The 17,567-nt window shown below is 40.0% G+C and overlaps 1 protein-coding gene across 2 annotated transcripts; it reads left to right on the top strand.

Moving 5' to 3' along the window:
• Positions 1–6,134: 6,134 nt before the first annotated feature.
• Positions 6,135–16,602, top strand: lrrc40 (leucine rich repeat containing 40). Of its 2 annotated transcripts, XM_085252197.1 has the most exons (15): positions 6,135–6,346; positions 7,876–8,057; positions 8,714–8,787; positions 10,237–10,366; positions 10,526–10,649; positions 11,852–11,991; positions 12,175–12,347; positions 12,634–12,724; positions 13,024–13,069; positions 13,279–13,381; positions 14,200–14,307; positions 14,435–14,545; positions 14,925–15,002; positions 15,727–15,912; positions 16,257–16,602. In XM_085252197.1, exons 1-15 carry the CDS (start codon positions 6,205–6,207, stop codon positions 16,360–16,362), a joined length of 1,794 nt encoding a protein of 597 aa, XP_085108323.1. In that variant the 5' UTR covers positions 6,135–6,204; the 3' UTR covers positions 16,363–16,602. The 2 variants fall into 2 exon arrangements, with proteins under 2 accessions (XP_085108323.1, XP_085108324.1); XM_085252198.1 differs by lacking the exon at positions 14,925–15,002.
• The last annotated feature ends 965 nt before the right edge of the window (positions 16,603–17,567 follow it).

Below are 17,567 nucleotides of genomic sequence, written 5' to 3'. Positions count from 1 at the left end.
TTCACAGCAAGTCGTCCGGGTCCTGAAGCAGCAAAGCAACACACAACCATGACACAATCACCAGATCTGACTGTTGGTATGAGGTTCTTCTTCCCAAATACTGTGTAAGTTTTACTAACAGACAAGTTTTGTTTCCATCATTTTTTTGATTCTTGATCAACATGCATATATTTTCTCAAATACATTTATGAAGGATACAAATTATTTAAAAGCACAGCTTTATGTAGGGATGCATAAAAAATAAAAAGACGACAGGATATTGGAAAAACAACTTAATCACACCACTTCTTCTTCTTTCATTTATTCTTGATTAACATATGAAGCAGTGGGATTTGGTACATCAGGTGTGAGCTCCAGTAGCTCTGGTTAACCAATAAACCAGTAACCAACCAGACCTAGTGCATCATTGTAAACATAACCTTTAAAACTAAATATATCATATTTTGTTTTATTTTATTTGCAAAGAAAAAACCCAAAGTAAATTGCAACATTTATTTTTAAAGAGCAAAATGTAAATAAATGCCTGATGTTGCAAATACAACACAAATCAAAACTTAATTTGTTTTGTAAAATGTTTAACATAATTTATAATTCAGCAACAGATTCTATATTGATCAAATATTTGATATAAAATAACTCTAAAATGAATTAAGACACTACATGTAGGATTTAAATTTCCAGTTTTCCAGAACAGTTCTTGGCTTTGCAAATAATCTCTCGTCTTCCTCCTGTTTCTTACATCTTTCTCCATCTGTCAGTTTTGCACATGAATGTTTTTTTCCTCTCGCTGGAAAATACAGCAACTCTTTATTTAGCTCACAGACATGTTTTGCGAGAAAAAGTGCTTTTTGTCTTTGCTGATATTTTCTGATATTTGCTCAACCATCAACTTAAAAACTCGATTTATAGCAATATTCACTAAATATGACCATGATAACTTTATTAAATAAAAACAAGTGAGTGAGTGTGATTTAGCAGAATCGTGCTCTTCAGTTGGTCATGAACAGCTACAGACTGGTTTGATGAATTTCAGCTCCATCCGCCCCTGCTGGCTCGTCATAACCATCCTCCCTGCAGAAAAAAGACAGTGATGATCAGACAGGTTATTTGTTTAATCGCTTTTACCTGTAGCTACCTTTGAATACCGTGAGTGACTTCATAATGTAAGAAAGTGCATCCAAATTTATGTCTAATGGATGTGAATACTAGATATTTTTAAAGAAAAACAAGGTTATTAATTTCACCACCAAGTTAACTGGTAATTGTAATGCAGAAGTACAGTTTCCATTGTTGCTGTGGAGGGAGGATGTGGTCTGTGGCTTAGCTGCAGGGGAGAGGTGGTACAGTGGTTTCAGGGGCACTGCCAGGGGAGGCTGACTGACCCAGCTGTCAACGATGGTCTAATCATGCCTTACCTATTTCAGTAGCACGCTGGAGCCTGGCAGAGGGAGGACAACACTGGGCTGGCATTGAGAGACAGAGACAAAACGAAGGCGGCTACTGAGGCCTGAAAAAGCCTTTGTAAATAAGCGTAGCCCATACACGCAGTCCAGGTACCGGTGAAGATGGTTGAGGAGCTGCCCACTCTGCATCAGGAGATTGAGGCAGTGCATCAGCAACAAGATGAGATGCTACAGACCCAGGCCACAAGACGCAGGCGTGCTCAGAGGATCCACCAGGGAGCCCTCAGCCAATGGTGGCAAGACCATGGCTCCTTGCCCCAAAGAGGAGACCCTCCATCACCACCTGAGGGAGAGGAGCTGCCCTGTTCATATCCTAGTAACCTGTTTCTCTCTGCGTCCCTTAATTCTGATTAAAGGATGTGCCAGATTGGACTAGGTTTAACAAACTGATGGGCAATGGCATGATGGGCAATGACATGTGATGTCTGTGCTGCGCTCAGGGGGATATCACTTTATTTTAGTTCTTGTGGATTATGCAGTGAGATGTCTCAAAGCAGCGCTGCTGCTTAGCATTTTTGCAAGGAGTGTAGCACAGATGCTGTTTTAGTTCACCTCCTGAGTCAGCATCCCAAAAGGGATACAGATGGACCACGGCACCTTGTCTCACACTTTAAAAGAACACTATGAATTATTGGGCTAAAAGTCTGTTCGGACCAGCGTCTATCACTTGCGCACTGACAGGTTAGTGGGGCATATGAAGAAGACTTTAAAGTCTACGACTCGTAGGTTCATTTACAAGGATGAACACAATTGGCATCACTGGCTAGACCCACTATTGTGGTTGTGCATGAGGTGCCGCAGGACCCTGCAGGATTTTCTTCCTTTGAGCTGCTGTTTGGCAGGAAGCCATGAAGGTTGTTGGAATTAATTAAAGAAAATGGGGAAGAAGGTACAGGAAGGCTATTAGTGTTAGGTGCATGCCATTAAGCAACTTAATTCATTTAAAAAATAATGTTACAAAAGCTTAGAAATAAAGCACACCCAGGGGGCTTGAGCTCCTGGCATAAACATATAGGTTTACAGTTCATCAGCATATTTTATTTTCATTTCAGTAGATTTTCTATTGATTTGTTGTTGTGTAAAACAAACAGCCATGGATGAAGTACGGCTGCTTCTTCAAGTCAAAGTTTGTTTATCAGGTGCCTGCTAGCTTTTTCCCAGTCAAGGTTTTAATGGTGATTACAGGAACAGTGCTGCTGTTTTGGATGCTAGAGAAATGCACCTGCACTGTGTCTGCAATGGTTCTACCTTTTCACTCTTTGATGTGTGTGTGTGTGTGTGTGTGTGTGTGTGTGTGTGTGTGTGTGTGTGTGTGTGTGTGTGTGTGTGTGTGTGTGTGTGGGCGTTGGCCTCCTTGCTCTAGGCAACGGGGCTAGCTTCTTTCTGCTAGGGAGGTTTTACTGTTTTTACTCTTGTGTTTACTTTTTATTGCTGTTTCGTATTGTAGTAATTCAGTTTTTACATCGTTTTATACATTATCTATGCAATCACTGTGGTAGTTTGTGCTCGTGCAGCACACTGTGCTTCTGCCTAGAAATAAATGAACTTTACCCTACCCTAAAAATACTGACTAATTGTGAGGTTTGGTTTATATGCTGTGACATCGCTCATCACCGTTGCCTCCACCAGTGTGTGAACGTGAGAGTGAATGAATAGTGGAATTGTAAAGCGCTTTGAGGGTCTCGAAAAGCGCTATATAAATGCAATCCATTATTATTATTATTATTATTATTGTTTATAAAGTAAGCTATGCTTGCATTCATTTTTGCTACATGAGATTTCATATATTTCATATTTCCTCTTTTTTCCCTAAAACAAACCTTTTCTTAAGTAGTCTTTGAATAACCAGAATAATGAAGACAAGGAGAAGGAAACCGACAACAGCTGTCAGGCCGAGTAGCCAGGGCTGAAGGGACACTGGCTTGGATCCTTCTGCTGCTCTCATGCCATTTTGAACACCTGCACACACACAGACTTGCATTATTATTGGGGGGGTTCTAATCACCAGATGATATTGCACTTTGCACAGATTTTCTGTAAACCTTACCCTAAATGCTTACTCTAAACTTGGGTCTACCATAAGCTTAAACTGATTGTTTAACATCATAGTTTAAAGTATGGGTGCTTCTGTCTGTAAAAGGAAGATGAGTCCTCAGTGTGTGCAGAGAATTATAATGACATTTGTGATATCAATGCATAACTGTAAATAAAGTGAAAGCCAATTTAAATTAATTTGTATGTTTTTAATGACATAATCATTTTTTTAAATTTGACGTTAGGCTCAGAACTGCTCCTTATCAAAAACAGAGCGAGTCAGAAGGACAGAGTTTACATTCTATTCATTTCGATAGACCTGGTAATTATATGTAACCTGGTGGAAGCAGTTTGTAGGAATAATTGTTCCTACAGGTTCACACCGCACTGCAACAAGGGTCTCATATGTGACATCTTCAATCATTAATGAACAAAATATGGAAACAAAGTTGAGTAACAAAGAAAACACATTTTATGGTACCACAAAGTGCCATAGTTAGACAGATTAGTGTTTCACAAGAACAAGCATTTTAGCGTTTAAGGACACCAGGTTAAAATAAATCAAGTAACTAAACAATGACCTAACGTCTGAGCTGTAAACAGTATAGCAGATAAAAGAAAATCAGACACACCGACGCACATATATGTAGACAGCAAGACGATATAACCCACACTTGTTTGTAGTAAGAAATACAGAATTACATATGAATTCAAACAGAAGGCGGGACATGTTTTACCTCTGTCAGCTAAGCAGATGGTGGCACACAGCAGCACGCATGACAAAAATATTTTCATTGTGAATTCAGACCAAGTCGATCCAACAGCTCACTAGAAATGGGACTCCAGCTCACCTGACTTTCTGAGAAAACACATGCACCTAACACTAACTGGGGTCAAAGTTCACAGTCCACACAGATAATATCACAGAAAGTTATTGTGCTCTTACATTTCAGCATTTTCACGTGGTTCATGTACAGCCATAGGCCTCATAAGGGACAATAGTTAATTAGGCGAGCACTGCTGAGTAAAAATCACAGGGCCATTACAAAGAATCTGAATATACTGAAATATTTTATAGCTTTAACAGCAGCAGTTTAACTTGATTGCTGAGCCTAGATTATCCAAGTGGCATTCTGGGCAAAAAAACAAACAAACAAAAGCGCTTCTTTCTGCACTAACATAATAATCTGGGTAGGCTATGTAAGAGAATGAAACAAGTAGGAGTTAGGTAAGCAAAGGAAAGCAGAGGACAAGAAAAAAAGGTGTGCCATTTTTATGGAAGTTGCCTACTGAGAATTGCTTTGCTCAACATTAAAGTTGCTGAGAAAATCTTCAGTATGCCGACATGTCTGTGTCCTGATGGTAGATTTAACACGAACTCGAAGAAATTAGATTTGAACTCATAAATAAACTTTGTCTCTGTTTTCAATCTAATGTCTGATTCGATCATTCAAAAACATTAGTGAATTTTTATTAGGATATTTCCTTTGTGGATGGATGTATACACCGTGTGTACATCTATCTTAGAGTCTCAGAGATTATCCCAGCTGCTATGTGATGAGAGGCAAAGTACAAACTGTAGCACAGCAATTTAGAGTCATTAATCTAACCTAACTCTAATTACCTCGGGAGGAAGCTCCAGAGAAAACCCACGCTGGAGAGACCCACGGTGAGAACATGCAAACTCCACACAGAAAAATCAGATCATGGTGGATTTGAACCCGAGACCAGGGATGGGAGTTTTGATGCTGACGTTTCCTCACTGTGTCGAGCTCCCAAAGCACAGATGTTTCGAAATACTGCTCTGAAGTGGGGTATCACTGGTGCTCTTATGGTTTTCAGATTGTTTGTGCCAAAAAGCGATGGTCTGCCAAAAAGTGATTACCAGTATTTAAACTGCTGAAAGTAATTTGTTGTCTTTAATATGTGAAACATATGTCAAATCCATCCCTCATGAATGACATCAAGTCACAAACAACATTTCTGCCACGAGGTAGAAGCTGTAATCAGTTTTTTTGGCAAAGTGACTTGTATATATTGCTTATTTGTCCAGTTAAAAAGTCTTGTTGACATTAAAAATGTCTTTTTGAAGAGAGACCTGGCCAAGAAAGCAGCAGAAATGGCAACAAGTATAACAATAGTCCTATAAAGATATTTTAAGTGGCCAAACACTAATCACTACTAATCACTACTCAGGACCTTTTTACTGTGGTAACCTTAAATGCTATGTCATAATCAATATAATAATCATAATTTTTTAAGCCTTTCTATTGAAATCTAGCTGGCTAGTATCCATCAGACATCTGTGTCCACGGGTATGTAAGCTCACGATCCCTGTATGTCTGTCACTGAGGCTTTGATGCAATATAACTGCAGCTGGAGCTGAACTCCTGAACATTTAGCGCCCCCTGTTGAACCCTTTGATATGACAGCGTGTGTAACCTGAGTGTGCGAAATACTTCCAAGACCACATCAAGCCAGAGTTTGAGTCGTAGATTTTTAAGTTTTAAATGTCACTTGTTCGTGTTTAAAGGATATTTTATTTCTTATGCCGCATAAATCGATTGATTAGAAGACAAAGTGTGAATAAAGGACTTTTATTCTGAAGGATCGTAAACGGAAACGCTTTTAATTTAGGCGGAAGGCTGTGGGTGGGTGAGGTGCTGAGGTTAAACATCAGCTGAGTTCAACGCGGGTTTATTTCACCATGTCTCGATTCAAAGGGGGGTGTAAGGATTCTCTGGCGGGCTTTAAGGTGCAAACGGCAGAGCCGACTGTTCCGTACGGCCTGCTGAAGGCGGCCCGGAAGAGCGGGCAGCTCAACCTGTCCGGCCGAGGACTGAAAGAAGGTAATTTTATGTTAGCTCACACATACAGCACCACTAAAAGACCAGATCTGCCATTGATTTAATAAAAAAAAGTAACCTAATATATTATAATATATAATATATAATAATAATAATAATAATAAGACTACACGTTTTCTTCCTCGCTGGACTTCTTTCAGTATATATTTTGACTGAACAAACTGAACCTTGATATTCCCATATTGCTCATGTTTGAACACTGACACATGATCCTGCCGGTTTCCAAAAAGTATATTTTACGCCAGTGTAAGTCTCTCTGCTTAATCTACACTGCTTGTTAATGTAATCATGTAATCAACCGGCCACATGACAGCAACCCATTTATTCATGTAGACAGGGTTAAGACGACCTGAGTATAAATAGAGTATGAGAATGGGGAAGAAAGGGGATCTAAATGACTTTAAAAGTGGGAGGATTGTTGGTGCCAGTCTGGCTGGTGAGTATTTCAGACACTGCTGATCTGCTGGGATTTTCCTGCACAACCATCACCGGGGATTACAGAGCATAGTCTGAAAAAGAGAAATGTCTGGTGAGCAGCAGTTATCTGGGGGAAAATGCTTTGTTGATGCCAGAGATCAGAGGAGAATGGTCACAACACTTTGACCTGTTAGGAAAGCAACAGCAATTAAAAAAAAAAAAAAAAAGTTAGCTAACAAAGTCAGACAGATAAGGCTGAAATGGTTTGGACATGTGCAGAGAAGGAATAGTGTGTGTATATATTTGATGGATGATGATGAAGATGGAGCTGCCAGGCAGAAGGAAGAGCTTTATAGATGTAGTAAAGGAAGATATGTAGAGGGTTGGTATGGCAGAGGATGCTGAGTGAGATGGAGGCAGATCCACTGTGGCGACCTTCTGAAAGGTAGGCCCAGCCGGACAAAGTTTATTGTTCTTGTTGCTGTTGCAAAGGTTAAGATGAAACCTGGGGTCCAGGAATTTATTGGCTTTGTTACTTTGTGACTCGTACCATGTTGTGCATACCTTCATGGCAATGGTCTCTTTCCACAAAAAAATTACACTGGCCTTTGTTGTGTCAGGTGAATGGTAAATGGCCTTTATTCATGCTTATACAACTTGCCTCATTCATCCATTCACACAAGCATAGGTTTATGGTTTGTCTAAGTAAGCGCTTTCTAACATTTGCACGCATTCATATTCTGATGGATTCATCGGAGAACACACAGGGTTAAACCTTGCCCAAGGATATTTGGCATGGGAGCAGCCAGGGATCGAATTTCAACCTTAGTAGATGACCTGTTCTATCTTGTGAGCTACAGGCACCACTTTTTCTTACTACTACTATTATTTTTATTATTATTATTATTATTATTATTATTATCATCATGGGAGCATAATCCTATTTTTACTTTCATGTTGTAGGCCAGTTATGTGAATGGAAAAAGTGTTATGGTTGGGGTTAGGCAAGTAAAAATTAGGCTTGAGTCTCCAGGACATGAAATGAATTTAATGTCACCAATACTGCGTAGAAACCCGACTAACACGTGGCTCAGTTCCCCAGAATGTCTATCGTCTAAACATCGACACACCAGAGGAGGCCCAGCAGAATGTGTCCTTTGGAGCAGCAGATCGCTGGTGGGAGCAGACAGACCTCACAAAACTACTGCTCTCATCCAATCAGATTACATTATTGTCAGATGACATCAGCCTGCTGCCTGGACTGACTACACTGGATGTAAGTAGTAGAAGCCTCAATCAACAAGCTAGCTGAGTGTATGTCTATTATTTGTGTGTGTGTGTGTGTGTGTATATATATATATGTGTATATATTACTTTTTTTGGGGGGGGGGGGGGGGTTCTCATGTTTTGGGTTTTTTTTTCTTCCCCTCAATAATAAGCTAATTGCTAATGCTGTGTTAGTCAGAGACAATACATTCAACTAACCTAACAATGCAGTAAAACTATGTTGAACAAAAGCTGATTAGAATTTGACATGGAAACATTTTTAATCTAAAAATGTTTCCAACATATATTTCTGTTTTTAAATGGTAAATGGACTGATTCTTATGTAGCGCTTTTCTACTCTCCCGGAGCACTCAAAGCGCTCTATACAACATGCCACATTCACCCAATCACACCAGTTCTCACAAGCACTGCCTCTATACTTAGTGCTTTCTAACTACTTGTGATACAGTGCATGAAAGCTACCAGCAAAGATCAAAACCGTTTTATTGTACCAGGCTGTAAACGGGACTGTATGGGCAATTGTCTCAGAATTTAAAACTAGCCTCAAGTGCTGATTAGAGGAAATGCAGTTTCTGTTTTCACCTGTGAAAATTATGACTTGAAATCCAGCTAATAAACAAAAAATGTCAACTTTTGTTTTACCAGCTACATGACAACCAGTTAAGTAGTTTACCCAGTGCTTTGGGAGAACTGCAGAATCTTCAACAGCTGCGACTCAGGTACACACACTCACACACACCATAAGTCCATAATCCTAATGGAAAAGAGAAATCTGAAAAAGTTTGTGCACACTCATAATACTCCAATAAAATATCTTATGTTACAATACTGTGCAACAGCCACCCCAGTTTGTTTACATTTTGCCAGGAAAATAGATGTAGCGGTTTATTGAAATGTGCAGATACACATGGAAATACAGTATGTAAGGTGTGTAATGTGTTTGAAAGTCAGTATGTGGTATGACCACCTTTTATTTTACAGCCCAGCCTGAACTCTGGTACTCAACCACAGTCTGGACTATGGTTCAGTGGGTTAGCGCAAAAGCAATCTCCCTGTAGAGTGTGTTTGTGGCTGGAGGCCGTGTACAGACTGTGCAGTATACCCGGTCTGCTGGCCAGTCTTGTGTCCACTGGAACCACAGAGGGAGTTTGTAATCGGTTCTGTTAGTTTGTCCACAGTCCAGTTTCCAAGATGTCAGCTTCAAATTCTCTGTGATGATCGATAACGGCTCAAGCTCATTTAGTTTTGGTGAAAATCAGGTTTGGTTGCACCAAATATGAAAATCAGTAAAAACTTTCATTACCCAAAATTAGTTATGTATTGTTTTCAAACTTCACAGTAGCAGACTAGGCCTTGGGTAACATGAATACTTAGGTTGGCTAAGGCGAACTAAAAAACATTTAAAGAAACCATATCAAGTCATATGTCGTGTGAAAGTGCAGGAAAGAGCTGTACACTTTATTTTTTCAAGATGTCACAATAGATCTAAAACTCTCAAGTTTGTACAGCTTATGGAAGCCAAAGATTTCAGCCACGTCTGCTTCAATCATATGGATAAAGCTAAAATACACCATTTTATGATGTAATCCTTCAAGGTCAAAAGTCAAAGTCACACGAGTTAAGAAAAAGCTTTAGTTTCTGTTGGATCAACTCCAAACTTCAAAACAATATATTAGTCATTGGAGAACAAAACCTAGTTTTCTTTGTTTGAGCTCTTTAATGTTTAGTTTAACTCTTCATAATCATACGTACAACAGTACAAAAGAGAGACGAGCAAAACAGTAAATGAAGACTAAATACAGAATTTGCTGGAGCTATCAGTCATTTTAGTAATGGAGTGTCCTATTGATTATTCCACCAGTTCATTGCATAAGAAATACTTGTGCCTTATTAATGAGCAATAATAAATATTCAAAAGAGAAGACACTGCAGGTCTTTCATAAATGAGGTCTTTACTACTAGTACTTTAATAATTTAAGTGCATTAAACAGCTGTCAAAAAACAAATGATGTATTTACATGCATTTAAGTGTGCAAGTGAAAGAGAGGGCTTGTGTCTGCAGTCCTTTAAGAAGCATGCGGGGGCTGCAGTGAAGAAAAGTGAGCATATCAGCATTCTGAAGTTGGCAATAACTAGTGATCTGTTGTGTTTTTGTTCTGTGTGGCCAGTCATAATCAGTTAGACTCTCTGCCAGTTGAGATGTGTACTCTAAAGAACCTCCGTAGCCTCACACTGCAGCAGAATCTGCTGGAGAACCTGCCAGAGGATCTGGGACAGCTCGCGAACCTCACAGAGCTGGTAACTAATGCATAATGCATGCACTCTAGTGTGTCTTCCTCTCTCTCCTGTATTGGAAATGCATTGATAATCCATTTATTTCCCAATTAAAACAAAGTGGAATGAAAGACTGAAATGGAATGATGGTCAATTTCTGTCCATCCTGTTGAATGATTAAAGGACGCGTCCAGCAACCAGCTGAAGAGCCTGCCCTCCAGTTTCGGGTGTCTCGTCAGTTTACAGAAAGTGAACCTGTGTCACAACCAGCTTAGCGGGCTCCCAGACAGCCTAGCCCGGCTCACAAGTAAGAGTTGCAGAAGTGCTTACAAATAAGTTGTGAATGAGAAAGCGTTTGTTCCGGCGTAACAAATTATTCCATCCATTTATTTTCTTCAAAAGCAGCTCGCAGGTTGGCGACCACACCGAATAGATGTTTATAAAAAGAATGCAATAATATAGATTTGACATAAAATATGCACTAAAGTATAAACATCTATGTATGCATATGACCACAGCCTTATAATTAATAGTCTGATAGACATCAAGATGACCAGAAACAGACGAGGATCAGGAGAAAAAACAGCCACCGGTGACAAATGTATTTGTGGTTTGAGGAGAAACGGTAGAGAACTGGGCAGGTGTTTTGTTTAGTGAAGGACCATAGCTATTGTTAGCTAATGTTGTTTTATTGAATAATAACATAACTCTGTGCATATTCAGATATATCAGAATTGATTTTGTTTACTGTTGGAGAATTGGTGCTTATCTAAAAGATGAAGATCAGCTGCTATAAAGCAAAGCAAAGCACAAGCAAGTGACTAGAGGGAGTGTGACAGAGGGTAATGTTTGATGCTCACATTCACACCTATGGCAGACTTCGATGTTCAGATCAGTTGCATTAAAAAAAACAGCAACAATAGTTCATGCAGAGCCTTTCTTTTGTTTTTTAAATTTCATTGTCCTCCTGAAAAATAAACGACGGCATCAATGCCGATTTTTGTGGTCGTGCCGGGTGGATTTTGAATGAATATCCAGCAAAGCTGCAACAGCATCATGGCTCCTCCTCTTGTTTCCTTCTTGTAAATTCACTGGAATTTTATTTGTTTGCTTGGGGTTCTTTTACCCCCCAGGTAGAACAATGGTGCAGTAATCAGCACGGACACCTTATAACAAGGTTCTGTGTTTAAATCTTTGTATTTATTTCTGGATAACACAATAGTGTCATTTTATGTCTGCCATAATGTTCCACACAACAGAAAATATTAATATAAGACAAACTCGTGAATGAATAGGTCACAGTAGTACAGCTTGAGCTTTATTTTGGGCAGCTCTCTCTGTATTTTTATGTTTGCTACAAGCTGGCCAATAATTCCCCAAGATGTGGGTGGAGGGACAACAAGTTATTTCTTTGACATACACTAAGGCCCTGTAATAAGATGGGCATGTCAGCAGCTGAAAGTTGTGTTACTTTTTCTGGCTTTTTTGAACTCTGGTTTAATTTGGCAGATGTTAAGCTGCTGGACTGCAGTGACAATCAGCTGACTGAGATTCCTGAAAGCCTATCGGAGATGCTCGCTCTGGAGCAGCTTTACCTTAGACATAACAAGCTCCGCTTCCTCCCAAAGCTCCCCGCACCTGCGCTCAAGGTATTAACAGCAAAATGATGTTCCAGGAATTAAAACTCCTTTGTGGTGTGAGTGAAGCTGACGGTATTGGAGCAATGACCAAATCACTTTGCGCTCTGTATTGTGTCTGAGACATGCTTCTGTGCATCCATTACTCTGGCAGTGCAGAAAGATGTAACTGTGTGTGTGCGTGTGTGTGTGTAGGAGTTATATGTGGGGAACAACCAAATTGAGCAGTTGCAGACGGAGCAGCTATCCTGCCTGACAGCCATCTCTCTTCTGGAACTCAGAAACAACAAGATCAAAATAGTCCCTGAAGAGATCACTTTACTGAGTACGCTAACGCGCCTTGACCTCACCAACAATGACATTACCAGGTAAGCTTTCAGTATGATGACACACTGCTCAGTAAACCTTTTATACCTGCAAGCAGCCAGGATGCGACTGAATTCAGCTGGAAGGAAATATAATCACTGCTCTACACTGAGAGCAGCTGCATCAAGTTTCTAGTGCCATTAGTCTGAATTTATGCCTAATTTGTATTTTATTCTCGTTTTCTTTATTTCAAGTATTTCTTGATGTTATATCTGAAAAGTGTCCACCTTTTCAGAGTAAATCCTAGCAGGTAGATTTTCATACAAATAATATTTTGTGTCCTGTCAGCCTTCCAGCGTCACTCAGCCTGCTGCCCAATCTGAACGTGCTGCTGTTGGAGGGAAACCCTCTGCGAGGAATCAGGAGAGACATCCTCTCTGTAGGTGACACATGAGGACTCAAATACAGAGTATGCATGGTAAAACAGAGGAAAGGAAGAGAGAAAGGAAACGTGGCAGCTGAATATGTAAAAACACTGAAATCTGCATTTACAGGATTATATGGAGAAGTTGTAATACAACGTGAATTCCAGAAAAGTTGGAATGTTCTTTAAATTTAAAAACTAAAAGACTTTTAAATCACATTAAATATTATTATCTTTGAGTAATTCATTATCTGCAGTACATAATATCAAGAAAATATTCAGAGAATCTGGAGAAACGTTGTCTTTTCTTACAGAAAGGAACCAGTGAGCTTCTGAAGTATTTGAGAGGAAGAGTTAAAGGTAAAGTGGTTTTTTGCCCTACCTGTATATGTAAATGGGATACTAACTAGTAGTTATGCTATATAAATGAACGTGCTAACACCTTATTAATACCTTAATAATGCTTAGTAGTGTGATGGTATTGCTATCAATGCTTTAGTTCTTCTTGTCCTGGGTGCAAATCTACAGATTCTGCTGTCCTTACATGATCTTTTGTCTGTTTTTTGTAGAGGAGCCTGACAAAACAGATGGAGGAGATACAGCTATGATGTTACCCAGCCAGGCCAGGGTCAATGTGCATGACATTAAAACTCTCAAGCTGTTGGCATACAGGTTAGTTATATAGACTGGTTTCTGCATTTCCACAGGAATGTGCATGTACTCCGTCAGGGAATCAGAAAACTATACTCACCAGGCTCTTTGTGCTGGTTTTTGTCTTTGCTTTGTGCTGTTGGATTTGTCTTCATACCTAAATACTAAGAGAAAGATCATATGTGTCTTCATCCGGATAGGGGTTTGTGTTGGTGTGTGGGACTTTAGCCTCAGGCTTATAGTGTTAAATGGTGATTACAGGTCATTTTATGGAGAAACACAAAAGTAATGTAACGAGTAGTTACATTACTTTACATTACTAGGTTTATATCTGGGACTCTCCACCATTTGACCTTAGAACTGAAGAAGCTTCTCGGATGAGAGGTGAAACGTCTTCAAGTAACTTAAAGAAGTCCAGATGCTTTTCTTTGCAAGCTCCTTTGACTGTAACGAGTAGTGTAACAAATGACTGACTCGTGGGAGTAATTAAGTAACGTACGCCATTACTTTTAATGTTCTGTGTAATAATTACTGTTTTGGAGTAATGACCCAACACTGATCCCAACAAAGAGGAGAAATACCCCCAACATGCACAAACATTTGACCACATCATGCAATTAATTTGCAGAATGTAAAGTCTGTGATATGCAGTTTAGTTATGGTGGTAGCTCACAAAGTAGCGCCAATAGCAATCGATGCGAGAATGAATAGTTAATCAAGTGGACAAGGGATCGAGACAATGGAATTGCTAAATTCTTATCAATTCCCATGCCTAATAATTATTGGTTATTACAGTATATTTACGCTAAATACTCCAATGTGAATGTGTTTGTGACCAGTGACAAGCAAGCAGGGAGTATCCCAGAGGAGCTGTTTGATGGTGCAGCTGGTCAGAGCATTGCCACAGTTAACTTCAGCAAAAACCAGCTGACTTCAGTTCCTCCCAGGTACACGCACACTCCCTCGCTCTCTTTCTTTCACACACAGAGCATCACTGTGTGACAGACGGTAAAGCCCCAACAAAAAGCCATTTTAATGCAGATGATTGCAGGCTAATCACACTTCTGTCTGCAGGCTGGTGGAATTCCAATCTTCGCTGTCAGAAGTCAATCTGGGTTTCAATAGACTGATCAGCTGTTCACCTGACATCTGCAAGTTACTCCAGCTTACACACATCGATCTCCGGTACGCAGACACAGCCGACACTCAGATATGGACAGAATCTATTTCAGGAAGCTCCCATTTATTATATAATATGCAAATTTTGAGTCCAAAGTACAGAAAGGACAGAAATCCACCGCATCATTCATGTGTGTGTGTGTGTGTGTGTTCTTTTGCTTTATTTTTGCCTTTCTAAATCAGACACCACATCATTGCAAACCACTGCCAACATTTTAGCTCTGGAGTCTCCCGTCCTGTCCTGTTTAAATTAAGCTATAATCTGACATTACATAATAATGGGTGTTGTTTTTAGTACTAGTCAGTAAGATGTATGAAACCTCTGAAAAGGGAAGGGTCAGGTGTTAATATTTTATGCTGTATTTGTTTCTTTCGTTTGTTTTAGGAATAATCAGCTGAGTGATTTACCGTCTGAAATGCAGAACTTAACTAAACTACGTTCCATTATCCTCGTTTACAACAGGTAACTTAACTCCACATTGCAGCCCCATCATCCAGCATTTTTTCATCACACCCCGCACACACATACGCAGCTGCTCGAGGGAGCAGCCACAGCAGTCCCAGCGCCTTACTTGGATTCCTCCTTGATGTCTGATCAGCTCTGAGGCGATCCTGACATGGCTTGCACATTACTCCATAAAGCACTTCAGTGCTGTTAGCTTGTAATGTTGTGTGTTGTGATGTTCCATATACAGCTTGTGATCCATTGCAAGACCTTCCCTTGACTGACCTTTCTGAGCACCACATCTAAGCACTAAATAAAGAAGAGTGTGCAGGATGGAAAGATGGAACTCAGTGGGATGTGATCTAAACCTCTGCCCTTAGCAGCTTAGCATGAAGCATCCACTGTTGTCTTACTCGATCTGATTCCACAAGGGGTGTCAGCTGACATGTTGATTCCTGCCTACAGTATGTTGTACAGTTTGGACCTCAGAATATGATGCTGTGCATTGAAAATGAAGTTAATCACAGACTAGACAATGATCCTCTGCTCTCATGAAACTAATAAGAAAAATATGTTATCGTCATGGTCTTAGCTACAAATCGCTTCACGTTGTTGTCACGGAGTTCGGCCTCCTCGCTTTGTGGCTCATAAACTGTAGGTAATGGAGCACATGTACAGTGGTTCAGTAAGTTGGCCTGTCTGACCTGTGTTTGTGTACTCGGTGTATTTCTGTTGCTCACAGGTTCAAATCCTTCCCTGACGTCCTGTATGAGACCCTTTCTCTGGAGACTATATTGCTTGCTAATAACCAGGTGTGTGAGGTGGATCCTAGTCGCCTGATGAAATTGACTCATCTGTCAACACTAGATCTGGCAAACAATGACCTGCTCAACATCCCTCCTGAACTGGGCCTGTGTACCAGCCTCAGGTAAGGACCTTACTCATTATTTATTTTATTTTTTTAAGTGAGATCACTTTATCCTGCTGGATAAAGCAGATGCTGACAACGTTTATCTTTGAGGACAGAATTTGAAGTTATAAATGACAATATATGCTTCTGTGAGCATGTCACAAAATGCTAAATGGCAATAATATCGTACCATGAGTGAAGTATCATGATAATATCATATCATGGGCTGTCTGCTGATTCCCACCTCTATACCATAAGTGCATCTACTTAAAATCGCAGCCGAGTTTGGAAACTGTGTAAATTCCTGTAAGATGTACAATAAATTCCTCACAAAATGAGTTGAATTTGGTGTTGTTCCTCAGGTGTCTGAGTCTGGAGGGAAATCCTTTCCGCACACCCAGAGCAGCAATTGTGGCCAAAGGAACAGATGCACTGATGGAGTATCTGCGCAGCCGCATACCAACGTGATTTGTGACCATGTTTGGAGGAGAGCACCACCACCGTGATCAAGACGTTTAAATGCAATCTTTTTACATTTTTTTCACACATCTATGAAAAATGGTGCAGACTGCTTTTTGAAGATGTTAAGGGTAATAAAATTAAACCATTGATCTGTTTTTCTTTTTTCCATGGATGCGAGTCAGAATAGGATTTATATTGTTCGCTATTCTGCGGGCAGCACTTCTCCAAATAAAGTTGTTTGGCTAATTGTGACTGGTGTGAATTTCATAACATACTAAGTACAGCTAATAGCCCACTAAAAGTATGAAAACTAAAAAGTGCTGTTTATCTGAGCTCTGCATAGAGTTTATAGAACGTCTATACACACTACAGTCCATTTGAAAGGTTTTAGGTCCACTTTTCGGTCATGTTGTCAGATCAGTTCTTTTTCCCTCATTAATCACAGTTACATAACAGAAAACACCTTTCAGTGTAAATTCATTTATAAAAACATAGCTGATATGTCCAATATAGTAATTTTTACCCTTCAGCTGTAAAAGACTGATAGGTATTGTTGTCACCCTGCCAGGCCCGCGTGTAATGTTGACATCCAAGTTTATGAACACAATAACTTGAGAAAGACTTTCGATTGATTCCATAGAGACCTTGGTCAAGGTCAAGGTTAGAAGCCAAGTGTTCTGAAAATCTTGTGAATATGATAAGAAGGTGGTCAGAATTTTGAAAATGATAAGATAGGTTTGTCTACTAGGAGGCTGACAACACTGTCGAGAAAGGTGGGACAGAGAGAGATCAAGTCCCCCTGACATCACATCTGATTGGGGATAAAAGGTCTTAACATCCAGCCTCATGTTTAAAATGATCATAGTGCTAAAACAGAGCTTCTAGTAAATCATTGATTTTGATGGTCTGAGAGCAGAGAGTCTCTATGGGGATGCAGTTTGTGGAGGATGACAGAAAACGAGAATCTGCAGAGAGGCGTGTTAGACTGCAACTCTACTTCCTGGTCCCAGCTCTGGATAGTCATGTTTTGGGGAATTTGATACATTTGTTCAGATTTCTAGGAATGAGAGCTGCGCCATCCATAGTGGGATAGATTCCATCTCCCCAGCCACCTCCTCCAAGATTTGGGGGGACACCAAGATGTTCTCAGACCAGCCAAGTGCTCTGGGGCTTCAACCAGGGAAGCATCCTTGTCAGATATCCTGAACACC

The sequence above is a fragment of the Mchenga conophoros genome, linkage group LG17 (assembly GCF_057382185.1).
Source record: "Mchenga conophoros isolate Kocher_MC1m ecotype Shallow Benthic linkage group LG17, M_conophoros_male_GT1.1, whole genome shotgun sequence".
NCBI lineage: Eukaryota > Metazoa > Chordata > Actinopteri > Cichliformes > Cichlidae > Mchenga > Mchenga conophoros.
This window is presented reverse-complemented; position numbering and strand designations above follow the sequence as displayed.

Bases quoted from the DNA above. Each gene is read 5' to 3' on its own strand.
- lrrc40 (XM_085252197.1), top strand. From the start codon at position 6,205: ATGTCTCGATTCAAAGGGGGGTGTAAGGATTCTCTGGCGGGCTTTAAG. The intron at 6,347-7,875 runs GTAATTTTATGT...CACGTGGCTCAG, and splicing joins CGGCCGAGGACTGAAAGAAG to TTCCCCAGAATGTCTATCGT. The intron at 12,348-12,633 runs GTAAGCTTTCAG...GTGTCCTGTCAG, and splicing joins ACCAACAATGACATTACCAG to CCTTCCAGCGTCACTCAGCC.